Source organism: Stenella coeruleoalba (genome assembly GCF_951394435.1).
Source record: "Stenella coeruleoalba genome assembly, chromosome: 11".
Classification (NCBI taxonomy): domain Eukaryota; kingdom Metazoa; phylum Chordata; class Mammalia; order Artiodactyla; family Delphinidae; genus Stenella; species Stenella coeruleoalba.
Window position 1 is genome coordinate 4,486,901 of NC_137157.1, and position 13,836 is coordinate 4,500,736.

Genomic DNA, 13,836 nt, shown 5'->3' on the forward strand with positions numbered 1-13,836 from the left:
ATTTATTATTTATTTATTTTGGCTGCACCGAGTCTTAGTTGCGGCATGTAGGATCTTTTTTTTTTTTTAAGCTGTGGCACGTGGACTTCTTAGTTGCGGCATGCATTCAGAATCTAGTTCCCCGACCAGAGATCGAACCTGAGCCCCCTGCATTGGGAGCATGGAGTCTTACCCACTGGACCACCAGGGAAGTCCCTATTTTGTAGCATATTTTGCTGTATGAAATTATCTTGTGTATTATTTGTTTGCTTATTTCATCTCTGACTCCTCTTCTTCCCTCCCTGCCCCATTAAAATTACTAGATTATAAACTTACAAGAGCAGAGACTGTTTCGATCTTGTTTTCTACTATATTTCCAGTACATAGAAGAGGGCTTGGCACACAATAGGCAATTAATAAATATTTGAAGAAATAAATGAAAAGTGGATGTGTTCCTTATTAGTGATGTTTCTCTGTTTTCTTCACATTTTTGTATGTATGTGTATGTCCTTGGTTTTGTCAGTAGAAAGGGGTGGTGTTAAGTGAAAGTCAAACTATAGTATGCATAATATACTCAAACAGCTTACAGCAGTGTAGAATTGAAGACCTTTAAAAATTATAAGGACAGTTAGAGTAGTCCACCTTCCCAGTTATTTTTTACAACATCCTGGCAGATGACCGTTTACCCAGTACTTGGAATATTTCATTGATTAAGAGCTTTCCTCTTAAGGCAGCACTTTCCTTTATTTCTTTATTAATAGCACAAATACTAAAGAAATTCTTCCATCTCACATATAACTTAGAACTTTAAAATAGTCCTATTAGTTCTATTCCTAGAAAAAATTACATCCTATAGAAGGAATTTTACCTGGAATCATTGAATTTAAAGTCTCTGGGGACCTTAAAAGTCATATAACTTCCTTCAGTTTACAAATGAGGAAGCTGATGTCAGACATGCTTGCCAAACTCTGAGGTCAAGACAAAAATGGGACAGGACTCGGTTAGTGGGTGGCCCTTCATGGTTCTTACTACCATACCACTGAGTGCATGAATATAAAATCCTTTACTGGGCTTCCCTGGTGGCGCAGCGGTTAAGAATCCGCCTGCCAGTTCAGGGGACACAGGTTCGTGTCCTGGTCCGGGAAGATCCCACATGCCACGGAGCAACTAAGCCCATGCGCCACAACTTCTGAGCCTGAGCTCTAGAGCCCGTGAGCCTCAACTACTGAAGCCCGCATGCCTAGAGCCTGTGCTCCACAACAAGAGAAGCCACCGAGATGAGAAGCCCGTGCACCACAACAAAGACCCAACTCAGCCAAAAATAAAGAAAGAAAGAAATTTTAGAAAATAAATAAAGTCCTTTACTGGTTTATTGTAGAAGCATATGCAGAAGCCTTCTCCAAATAATGGTACTTTTGGCAAGAATAACATTTGTTAATGATGAAAATAAAAATTCATTAGCGATCATTTGTTGGCACTCTAGTTGAGTTTATGAAAGGTCAATGTAAAATATACTCCCTTTTAACTGTTGTTGAATTGTACTGTTTTATAGGCAGAACGTTACCAGAGTCTCCTTGAAGAACTGAAAAAAAGCAAGATACAACTGCAGCTTTTCCAACTGTATCACAATGAGAAAAAAATTTCTTTTCTAAACAGTGAGTTAGAGCGTGTGAATAAGGATTTGAGTGTCACAAAAGAGTCTCTTTCTAGTCATGAAAACACAGTTAAAGCCAAGAAGAAGGAACATGGAATGTTAAGCAGACAACTGCAACAAACAGAAAAAGAATTAAAGTGAGTTTTCAAGATAGTTATTAACAGTTGGATTTTATGTAGATTGATAGAAAAAATAAAAATATAAGTGACACTTTGAAAGTTGATCTTTTAAGTAAACTTTTTTACTTTGAAATACTTTTAGATATACAGAAAAAATTCTAAAGATAGTACAGAGAGTTCCCATATTCCCCACACTCAATTTCTCTCACTTATAACATCTTATATTTTTAGTATCTCAATTAGGATTTGTCTGTTAGTTTTCTCATAATTAGCGTTTATGGGTTTGGGGGAAGAAGACCACAGAGGTAAAATGCCGTTATCATCACATTATATCAGGGATGTCAAATATCATATATGAGGAATTCCCTGGTGGTCCAGTGGTTACGACTGCACTCTCACTGCTGAGGGCCCCGTTTGATCCCTGGTCAGGGAACTAAAATCCCACAAGCTGCATGATGTGGACAATAAATAAATAAAGTGGCTATACCAAAACTTAAAAAATATATATCATATATGTTATATGACATATCATCTATCTAAGATATCATAGTATCAGCATGACATCATTATTATTTTTGTTTGTTTGTTTTGGCTGCACCACGCGGCATATAGGATCTTAGTTCCCCAATCAGGGATCAAATGCATGCCCCTGCATTGGGAGTGCAGAGTCTTAACCACTGGACCACCAGAGAAGTCCCATATCGTTATTGATGTTGACCTTTTCTTGCTTATCTGTAACCACCTATTCCAACAGTAAGAAATCTGGGTTCCACAGTCTCCCATCCATTTGCTTAATTGTTCAATTCCAGTAATCGTGTATGGCAATATAAGAATTATTAACCCATATCCTTGTGGGAAGCAACTTTATCAACTAGAGTACAAGGCTTATGTACAATCCCTTTTGCTTTTAGTTTTGTGGCCTCTACTCATTTCCAGAGTTACTTAGGTTAGCACGTTTCCCCCCACCCTCTTCAATAAGGTTGTTTCATACATTTGTAATACAGTTAGATTCTTTTGTCACATTCTACATTCTGTCTAGGATCCCTCGGCCTCCTAAATGATTTTTTTTTTAATTTGATACATTAAGATTCACTCCTGGTGCTGTAAATTTCTGTAAGTTTTCACAAATGCATGATGTCATATGTCCACCACTACAGTATCACACAGAGTAGTTTATCACTCTTAAAAAATTCCCCTGGGACTTCCCTGGTGGCGCAGTGGTTAAGAATCACCTGCCAACGCAGGGGACACAGGTTCGAGCCCTGATCCAGGAAGGTCCCACATGCTGCGGAGCAAGTAAGCCTGTGAGCCACAACTACTGAGCCTGTGCTCTAGAGCCCGCGAGCCACAACTGCTGGAGCCCGCGTGCCTAGAGCCTATGCTCTACAACAAAGAGAGGCCACTGCAATGAGAAGCCTGCACACTGCAACAGAGTAGCCTCCACTCGCGCAACTAGAGAAAGCCCGAGCACAGCAATGAAGACCCAATGTAGCCAAAAAATAAGTAAATAAATAAATGTATTTAAAAAAAATAATTCCCCTATGCTTCACCTATTTGGTTCTCCCCCGCCATCTGGTAACCACTGATCCGCTCATAGTCTCTGAAAGTCAATTTTTATCGTTTCTTTTTAAATGTATAATTTGATCAAAAGAACTTCTTCCCTTTATATACTATAAAATTAAATTTCCTTTAAAGCAAACTTTATTTTTCTTTTTAGATCTCTTGAAGCACTTTTAAATCAGAAGAGGCCTCAATACATTAAAGCTAAAGAAAACACTTCTCACCACCTCAAGAAGTTAGATGTGGCTAAGAAATCAATAAAGGACAGTGAAAAACAATGTTCTAAACAGGAAGATGACATAAAGGCCTTAGAGACAGAGCTGGTTGATTTAGATGGTGCATGGAGAAGTTTTGAAAAGCAGATTGAGGAAGAAATTTTACGTAAAGGGCGAGACATTGAACTAGAAGCCAGTCAGGTGAAAAAGTTGACATATGGGAAATCATTTGTTTCTATTGTTTCAGCTTTTCCTTTTAATTAGAAAAAAATTAAAGGATGACCTCTCTTTCTGATATTTTAGGAGATTTTCCTCAGAATTTAAATTAATGAGGATTTAAATTTTTCAGCCTATTGTAGAATCTAAATTTAATCTTTACAGTAGGCTATTTTTCCTTCATAAAATTAGATGACATTATAACATTTATGAGTTAATTAAAGTCATAGGAAATACTTCAACCAAGGTTACAGGGTATCATTTTGTAATAAAAGTTAGGTAATTAAATTATATTCTTATGTTTTTAAGGTAATCATTTTTTTCCTCATGAATATTGTAAAAACTTAAAAGTCAGATAATATATGGCTGTGAAGAAAACATGATCACTTAATTGACAAAAGGGAAATTGATTCCTTAAGATTATTTAAAATGTTAAGTGATTAATATCCATTTAGTACATAAGATTTAATTATAAGTCAATAGTAGATATCCAAAAATTTATAATTGAGTTTTCAAATAGTCCCTCAACTAAATTTGTCATTTATCTCTTTCATTAATTTTATAATAACCTTATATCACAATATATATACTAAAATAATTGTGACTGTATAAATAGAAAAATACACAATTTTCTCTGAACTTTTTTAAGAATTTTAATGAGTTTTAATGCTCTTTCTCTTTTAAGAATTTCTTACAGAGACCTTATAGAGTTGGTTTTGAATACCTTATTGATCTATCTAAACAGTTTTAAATAAGAAGACGTTCATTTTACGTTCATGCTATCTTAGCCAGAGAAAATGGCTAATTATGGCCTAATTTATATAAAACATAATTTTGATAAGTTTAATTATCAGCTAGTGAAGGATAGCATATAAAGAATTTCCTCTCATGCTTCTTTAAGTGAGTTAGCAATGTTTAAATGCTCTTTATACAGCTGGATCAATACAAAGAACTTAAGGAACAAGTAAGAAAGAAAGTGGCTATAATGACCCAACAATTGGAAAAGCTGCAGTGGGAACAAAAGGCTGATGAAGAAAGACTGGCATTTGAAAAGAGGAGGCATGGGGAAGCTCAGGTACCTTGGTTTGGGCAGTAATGACTTAGAATTATTTTTCATGAAATTTTATTCCCTTTTTTGTATTGGTTTTTCAGTATATAAATGGATTTACATCAGACATAAGGAATTAATTAAATTTTCTGGATTACCTGTTAGACTGCTTAGTATTGTATCATTTAGGTGCTCTTTCATGGTCTAAGATATAAACACACAGTGTCTTCATTCATATAGTCAGTAAGCATTTTATGTGCACCTGTATAATGATAGGTGTGGGCAGATGATATTGTCTATTCTTACATGTAGGTTAGTCCAGTGAGGTTAGGAGGAGGGTTGATAAAGGAAAAAAACAAGTATCATAATGCAGGTGAAAAGTCATTTGGAAACATTAAGGACATAGCCCAAGAGGAGCTTAATAGTCTACATGAGAGGTAACTATCAAGACAGCATTACAGTGTTCTGCCTTAGAGTAAGGCAGACCTGGCTTCCATCCAGTCTTGTCCTGTCACTGACCTGTGCTGGTATAAGTAAATCATTTCACTTCTCTGAACTTTGATTTCTTAATTTGAACAATGAGGATAGGTATGTCATTTTTTATGGCTGAGTAACATTCCACTGTATATATAATATACCACATCTTTATCCATTCATCTATTGATGGACACTTAGGTTGCTTCCATATCTTGGCTATTGTAAAAAGTACTGCAGTGAACATGGGAGTACATATATCTTTTTTAATTATTGTATTTGTTTTCTTTGCATAAGTATTCAGGAGTGGTATTGCTGGATCATAAGGTAGTTCAATTTTTAATTTTGTGAGAAATCTCCGTAAGGTTTTCCATAGTGGCTACACCAATTTACATTCCCACCAGCAGTAAGAGAGTTCACTTTTCTCCACATCCTCGCCAGCACTTGTTATTGTTTTCTTTGTAATAGCCATTCTGACAGGGGTGAGGTGATATCTCATTGTGGTTTTGACTTGCATTTCCTGCTGACTAGTGATGTTGAGCATCTTTTCATGTGTCTGCTGGCTGTCTATATGTCTTCCTTGGAAAAATGTCTATTCAGGTACCCTGCCCATTTTTTAATTAGGTCTTTCTTTTTTTATAAACTTATTTTATTTTATTTATTTTTGGCTGCATTGGGTCTTTGCTGCGTGTAGGCTTTCTCTAGTTGCAGCAAGCAGAGGCTACTCTTCATTGCGGTGCACGGGCTTCTCACTGCAGTGGCTTCTCGTTGCGGAGCACGGGCTCTCGGGGTGCGGGCTTCAGTAGTTGTGGCATGTGGGCTCAGTAGTTGTGGCTTGTGGGCTCTAGAGTGCAGGCTCAGTAGTTGTGGCACATGGGTTTAGTTGCTCCACAGCACGTGGGATCTTCCCAGACCTGGGAGCGAACCTGTGTCCCCTGCATTGGCAGGCAGATTCTTAACCACTACGCCACCAGGGAAGTCCAGGTCTTTTTTTTTATGTGGAGTTGTATGAGTTCTTTCTATGTTTTGGATGTTAACCCCTTATCATATATATTGATTGCAAACATCTTCTCCCATTCAAAGCTGCTACCTCAGTTTAGGTCACTATAAACTTCCCTCTTAGAACTGCTTTTGCTGCATTCCGTAGATTTTGGATCATTGTATTTTCATTTGTCTTGGTGTTTTTGCTAATTTCTTCTTCGATTTCTTCATCAATCCATTGGTTGTTTAGTAGTAATTGTTTAGTCTCCACATATTTGTGTTTTGGGCAGTTTTTTCCTTGTAGTTGATTTCTAGTCTCTGTTGTGGTTAGAAAAGATTCTTGATATGATTTTAGTTTTCTTAAATGTATTGTGACTTGCTTTGTGGCCTAGCATCCAATCTATCCTGGGGAATGTTCTAAGTGCACTTGAAAAGAATGTTTATTTTGCTGTTTGGGCATGAAATGTCATATATATATCTATTAATTTCATCTGATCTAATGAGCTGTTTAAGGCCAGTGTTTCCTTATTGATTTTCTGTCTGGATGAATTGTCCATTGATGTAACTGGAGTGCTGAAGTCTCCTCCTGTTTTTGTGTATCTGTCAATTTCTCCCTTTATATCTCTGTTAATATTTGCTTTATGTATTTAGGTGCTCCTATGTTGGGCACATATATACTTAAAATTGTTATATCTTCTTGTTGGTTTGATCCCTTTATCATTATATAATAATGCCCATCATTGTTTTAAAGACTGTTTTATCTGATATAAGTATTGCCACCTCAACTTTCTTTTTGTTTCCATTTGCATGGAGTACCTTATTCCATCCCCTCACTTTCAGTCTGTGTGTGTCGCTAGATCTGAAGTGAGTCTCCTGTAGGCAGCATATACATTTTTTAAAAATTCATTCAGTAACTCCATGTCTTTTGATTGGAGCATTTAGTCCATTTACATTTAAAGTAATTACTGATAGGTATGTACTCATTGCCATTTTGTTCATTGTTTTTGGGTCACTTTGTAATTATCTTTTATTCCTTTCATCTTTTGTCCTCTTCCCTTGTGATTTCATGACTATTTTTAGTGTTATATTTGGATTCCTTTCCTCTTTTTTTGTGTGTATCTGTCATAGGCTTTTGGTTTGTGGTTACCATGAGGTTCATATATAATATATGAACATGTTATGTCATATGTAACACATAATATATATGATTCATATATACATATGATTATTTTGATATCTTAAGTTCCATTGCATTCTAACAACCTCACATTTTTACTCCCTCTTTAAGTTTAATTTTTTTTTTTTTTTTTTTTTTTACGGTACGCGGGCCTCTCACTGTTGTGGCCTCTCCCGTTGCGGAGCACAGGCTCCAGACGTGCAGGCTCAGCGGCCATGGCTCACGGGCCCAGCCGCTCCACGGCATGTGGGATCTTCCCAGACCGGGGCACGAACCCATGTCTCCTGCATCGGCAGGCGGACTCTCAACCACTGCGCCACCAGGGAAGCCCAAGTTTAATGTGTTTTTTTGTTTTTAAATAAATAAATTTATTTATTTATTTATGGCTGCGTCAGGTCTTCATTGCTGCGCGTGGGCTTTCTCTAGTTGCGGTGAGCGGGGGCTGCTCTTCATTGCTGTGTACAGGCTTCTGACTGCGGTGGCTTCTCTTGTTGCAGAGCACAGGCTCTAGGCACGTGGACTTTAGTAGTTGTGGCTCGTGGACTGTAGAGCACAGGCTCAGTAGTTGTGGCGTACAGGCTTAGTTGCTCTGTGGCATGTGGGATCTTCCCAGACTAGGGCTCGAACCTGTGTCCCCTGCATTGGCAGGCAGATTCTTAACCGCTGCGCCACCAGGGAAGTCCCAAGTTTAATGCTTTTGACATCATATTTTACATCTTTTTGTTTTGTATATCCTTTAACTACTTATTGTGGTTACAGATGATTTTACTGCTTTTGTCTTTTAACCTTCCTACTAGCTTTATAAGTGGTTTATCTACTACCTTTACTGTAGGTTTGCCTTTACCAGTGAGATTTTTCTTTCCATAATTTTCAGATTTCTAGTTGTATCCTTTTCTTTTCCATTTTGAAAAGTCCCTTTAACATTTCTTATAAAGCCAGTTCAGTGGGGCTGAGCTCTTAGCTTTTGCTTGCTTGTCTGTAAAACTCATTCTCACTCTTTCAAATTTGCATGATAGCCTTGCCTGGTAGAGTTTTGGTTGTAGGTTTTTCCCTTTCATCACTTAGAGTATATTGTGCTACTCCCATCTGGTCTGCAAAGTTTCTGCTGGAAAGTCAGCTCATAGTCTTATGGGAGTTTCCTTATACATAACTAGTTGCTTTTCTTTTGCTGCTTTTAAGAATCTCTCTTTATCTTTAATTTTTGCCATTTTAATTATGAAGTGTCTTGGTATGGATCTCTTTGGGTTCATCTTATTTAGGACTCTCTGTGTTTCCTGGACCTGGATGTTTGTTTGTTTCCCCAGGTTAGGGAAGTTTTAAGCTATTATTTCTTCAGATAAGTTCTCTGCCCCTTTTTCTCTCTCTTCTCCTTCTGGGACCCCTGTAATGCTAATGTTAGTACACTTGATATTGTCCCAGGGGTCTGTTAAACTATGCTCATTTTTTAAAATTCTTTTTTCTGTTCTGCTTGGGCAGTTTCCAGTACTCTGTCTTCCAGATTGCTGATCTATTTCTCTGTTTCATCTAATCTTCTGTTGATTCCGTCTAGTGAACTTTTTTTTTTTTAATTTATTTTTGGCTGCATTGGGTCTTTATTACTGCACATGGGCTTTCTCTAGTTGCAGTGAGCAGGGGCTACTCTTCATTGCAGTGTGTGGGCTTCTCATTGCAGTGGCTTCTCTAGGCACATGGGCTTCAGTAGTTACAGCACACGGGCTCAGTAGTTGCAGCACATGGGCTCTAGGGCACGTGGGCTTCAGTAGTTGTGGCGCATGGCCTTCGTTGCTTTGCAGTATTTGGGATCTTCCCAGACCTGGGATCTTCCTGGACCAGGGATCAAATCCGTGGCCCCTGCATTGGCAGGCGGATTTTTAACCACTGTACCACTAGGGAAGTCCCCTAGTGAACTTTTTATTTCAGTTATTGTATTCTTAATCTGTTTGGTTCTTTGTTATATTTGCTAACTCTCTGTTGAAATTCTCATTGTGTTTGCCCATTCTTCTGCCTATTTTAGTGAGCATCTTTACGATCATTACCTTGGAGAATCTTTATGGGGTGGATTGCTCCTCTTTATTTTCTTTAGTTCTTTTTCTGAGGTTTTGTCTTTCTATAAAAAAAAAAATTTATTTATTTATTTATTTGGTTGTGCTGGGTCTTAGTTGCTGCTTGCAGTCTCCTTAGTTGCAGAATGTGGGCTCCTTAGTTGCAGCACATGGGCTCCTTAGTTGTGTCTTGAGGGCTCCTTAGTTGCAGCTCGCCAGCTCCTTAGTTGCGGCACGTGGGCTCCTTTGTTGCAGCAGGCAGACTCCTTAGTTGCGGCAGGCAGGCTCCTTAGTTATGGCATGTGAACTCTTAGTTGCGGCATGCATGTGGGATCTAGTTTCCTGACCAGGGATCGAACCCGGGCCCCCTGCATTGGGAGCACAGAGTCTTAACCATTGCGCCACCAGGGAAGTCCCCTGAGGTTTTGTCTTAATCCTTTATTTGGAGCATACTCCCCTGTCCTCTCATTTTACCTAATTCTCTGTGTATATTTCTATGTTTTAGGTAGGTTGTTTTTACTTCCTAATCTTAGAGAAGTAGCCTTACGTAGGAGATGTCCTGTGGGGCCCAGCAGCACACTCCCCTCTGGTGCTCCCTGTGTGGGCTGCATGCACCCTTCTGTTGGCAGGGAGGTAACTACTTGGGCATGCTGTAGGTGGGGCAGGCCCCTGGGCCTGTTGGCTGCAAGGCCCTACTTTGTGCGTGGTTGCGGCTGCTGGAGGGTGAGATAGGCTTCCATGTGGTTGGCTGTGCAGCCTAAAGGGCACAGAGCTGCTACTGGCCCACTGATAGGTGAGGCCAGGTCCTGCATGGCTGGCTGCACAGCTTGGGAGGGCCCAGGGCTGCTGCTGACCGCTGGTGGGTGGGGCCTGGACCCCACATGACCAGTGCAGGCCTGCTGGTGGGCAGTTTTAGGCCAGAGGGAGGATTCCAAAACAGTGCTTGCCAGCACTGGTGTCATCACTATAGAATGAGCTCCCCCAGATGGCTGCCACCAGCATCTGTGTCCCCAGGAAGAATCCCAGTTGCCTTCTGCCTCTCCAGGAGGTTCTCCAAGATCAGCAAGTGGATCTGACCCAGACTGCTTTCAAACTACTGCCTCTGTGCTGGGACTTAGAGCATATGAGATTTTGCATGCACCCTTTAAGAGTAGAGAGTCTCTGTTTCCCACAGTCCTCTGGCTCTCTGGTATGTAAACCCTGCTCATTGTCAAAGCCAGACGTTCTGGGGGCTCACCTTCCTGGTGCAGAACCCCCGGGCTGGGGAGCCCGATGTGGGGCTCTGACCCTTGCTCTTTGGGGAGAACCTCTATGATCGTCATATTTCTTCTGTTAATGAGTCCCCAACCCGGGGGTGTTGGTCCTGACTGTACCATGTCTCTGCCCTGCTCACCTGTCTCGTGGTTCCTTCTTTATATCTTTTTTTGTGGCAAATCATTTCTGATAGTCTTCAGGTTTTTCTCATAGATACTCTATAAGTAGTTATAATTTTGGTATGCTCATGGAAGGAGGTGAATTCAGGGTTTTCCTACTCCTCCACCTTGGCCATACCCTCTGTATTCTTATAGCTTTAAATACCATCTGTTGATGACTCCCAAGTTTGTATTTCTAGCTCACAACCTCATATATCCAGGTGCTTCCTCATCATCTTCATTCTGGGTATTGAATAGATATCTTAAACTTAAGTCCCAAACTGAACTTCTGCTCACACCCAAATGCACCCCAAACATAGTCTTTCCAATCTCTGATGATGACAAGTCAGTCTTACTGGTTGATGGGGTCAAAAATCTTGGAGTCCATCTTTTACTCTTTTAGGAAATTGTGTTGGCTCCACCTTCAAAGTATACCAAAAATCTTACCACTTCTCTCCATTTCTACTGCTACCACCATGGTCCAAGCCACCATCTTTTTGTTTTTTGTTTAGATCAGTGTAGTAGCCTGAAAGTTTTCTCTCTTGTGTCTCCTTCATAATAATCTCAGCACAGCAGCCAAAGTGATGCTTTTAATATCTAAATCAGATCATGAAACTTGCTCTTTTTGAAGTCCTCTAGTGACTTCCCCTTGCACATAAAGTTTAAGTCAAAGTCCTTGAGTGCCCTACATAGACTTACATGATCTGCTTGCCCCTTCCACCCCAATTTACCTCTCAAACCTCCTGTTTTTCTGTTCTTGCTCTTGTTCTCTGTGGTCTAGCTGTAATGGCCTCCTGGAACGTATCAGACATGTTTCTGCCTTAGGGCCTTTGCACTGGCTATTCCTCTGCTTGGAACATGCTTTCCCTACATTTCTTAATTTTTAACACTCTCATGTCCTGTAAGTCTTTGCTCAAATGTTGCCTTCTCAATGAGACCTACTACCCTGACTACCCTATTTAAAATTGTAGTCCCCAGTGCACTTCTGCTCCCCTTACCCTAGCTCTGTTTTTCCCAGTGTTTATCTCCTAACATACTGTTTAATTTGCATATTGTTTGTCTACTGTCCCTCTCTAGAATGTAAACTGCACAAGAGCAGGGATGTTTGTTTTGTTCGCTGGTACATCTCAAGCACCTAGAATAGTTCCTGATCTAGAGCAGATAATAAGTATTTGTTGGATTAATGAATTTTAAAAATGAAGGAATCAAGGCACGAGATAGTTAACTTGACTGAACTAGTAAGTGGAGGAACTGGGATTTGATTCTAAACACTTTGTCTCCAGGATGAACCTTCTTAATCCTACACTGTATGCCTCTCATTGTAGTCTCTTTGTGAGTTAGCAGATGAAAATACAAACAAATATGAAGGGTAGTATATGATAATATACTTATATATTGATAATCCTATGAGTAGAAGAGAGGACATTTTGTGGAAGGAGAAAAATGTATAACGTATCAGTAATTACTTTTAAAACACTGGTATAATTTGTATCACATTATAAAATTATACACTGATTTCTCATTGCACATTTTTGCCTCTGTGCATGCTAATTTTGGAAAAACCTACTCATCATTACATGTTCAATTCAATAGTTACCCACACCACAAAGTCTTCCCTGGTTTGCCTTTTCTCCCCACCCCACCAAAAAAAAAAACCTGAAAAATAGTTTCTTCCTCATCTAATCACCCATTGTTCTTAATCTGTTTCTGTCTAAGGGCTTTTATCAGATTGGAGGAAAAGTACAGTTAATGGTATAGCTCTATTAGGCTGGAAGCTTTTTAAAGGCAGGATTCGTAATAGTGTCCTATTGTAAGTCCCATGTACTTGGTAGATGTCGGTAAGTGTTGATTGAATCTCTGTTGTCTTTTGAATAGAAAAACACTGACAGAAGAAATAACATATCAGGGTGGAAAGAGATGAAAAACTCTGTACTCATACTTGGTCTCCCACAGGACTGGTGGTTCCCAGGTGGAAAGGGCTATAACTTTCCACAGACCAAGATCACTAGGGGCTGGGCAGGGGTTGGTTTTTCTAGACAACTGGCATGATCAGCTGGCATCTTGAATCCAGAATGCCTGGTGTCAAGGCAGTCTGATTATCCCCCATGACGTGTCCAACGGAGCATCCAGGCCCTGACACAAGCCCTGGGACTGGCCAGAGTAAAGGCAGAGGCAGGTGTTTCCAGTTGACTAAACTTGGTCCTTGATGTTAGCTAATCTTGTTCCTGTCTCTTTGAATGGAATTCTTCTTTTTAACTTTTATTTATTTTATTTATTTATTTTTGGCTGCATTGGGTCTTCATTGCTGCACGCAGGCTTTCCCTAGTTGCAGTGAGTGGGGGCAACTCTTCACTGCGGTGCACGGGCTTCTTATTGCGGTGGCTTCTCTTGTTGTGGAGCACGGGCTCTAGGCGTGCAGGCTCAGTAGTTGTGGCACATGGGCTTAGTTGTTCCGCGGCATGTGGGATATTCCCAGACCAGGGCTTGAACCCTTGTCCCCTGCATTGGCAAGCGGATTCTTAACCACTGGACCACCAGGGAAGCCTGAATGGAATTCTTAAGTGAGATAACAGAATTTCAATATGGGGACTCTAATTTCAAAATGTGGGAGTCCCTGGAGAAAAGGAATTGTATCTTAATCATTTTTATAGCTGTTGGCACCTAGCATAGTAGATGTTTGTTCGGTGAATTTCTGTGATAAATGAGTAAAATGAGATCATTAACTTCATGGTATATTTTATCCTTTACCACTTGAAAACTGGTATTTCTTCTCTTTTTTGCTGTTGTATACTGAAAAAGAATTGTGTTTTTTACTTTTGTACACTCCTGGTTTTAGATCACTTAGTAATGGAGTAAGACAGATTAATCTTGCTATAATGTGCAGGATGCATGAGACAGGGAGAATGTTAAAGGTGAGAAACAAATTGGAGACGACCACAATCCTTGGACTTGGTGATAA

The 13,836-nt window shown here is 39.7% G+C and overlaps 1 protein-coding gene across 3 annotated transcripts in view; it reads left to right on the forward strand.

Annotated features, from left to right (window-relative positions):
• The window catches only part of SMC1B (structural maintenance of chromosomes 1B), an 86,249-nt gene that overhangs the window by 23,547 nt on the left and 48,866 nt on the right, over positions 1-13,836 (forward strand). For all 3 annotated transcript variants that reach the window (XR_013830606.1, XM_079937921.1, XM_079937922.1), the window contains exons 5-7: positions 1,532-1,770; positions 3,470-3,728; positions 4,678-4,818. Coding sequence is in view for 2 of the 3 variants with exons in the window: in XM_079937921.1 (XP_079794047.1) it covers positions 1,532-1,770; positions 3,470-3,728; positions 4,678-4,818 (639 nt within the window). In the remaining variant the exon portion in view is untranslated. The remainder of the gene's footprint in view (positions 1-1,531; positions 1,771-3,469; positions 3,729-4,677; positions 4,819-13,836) is intronic.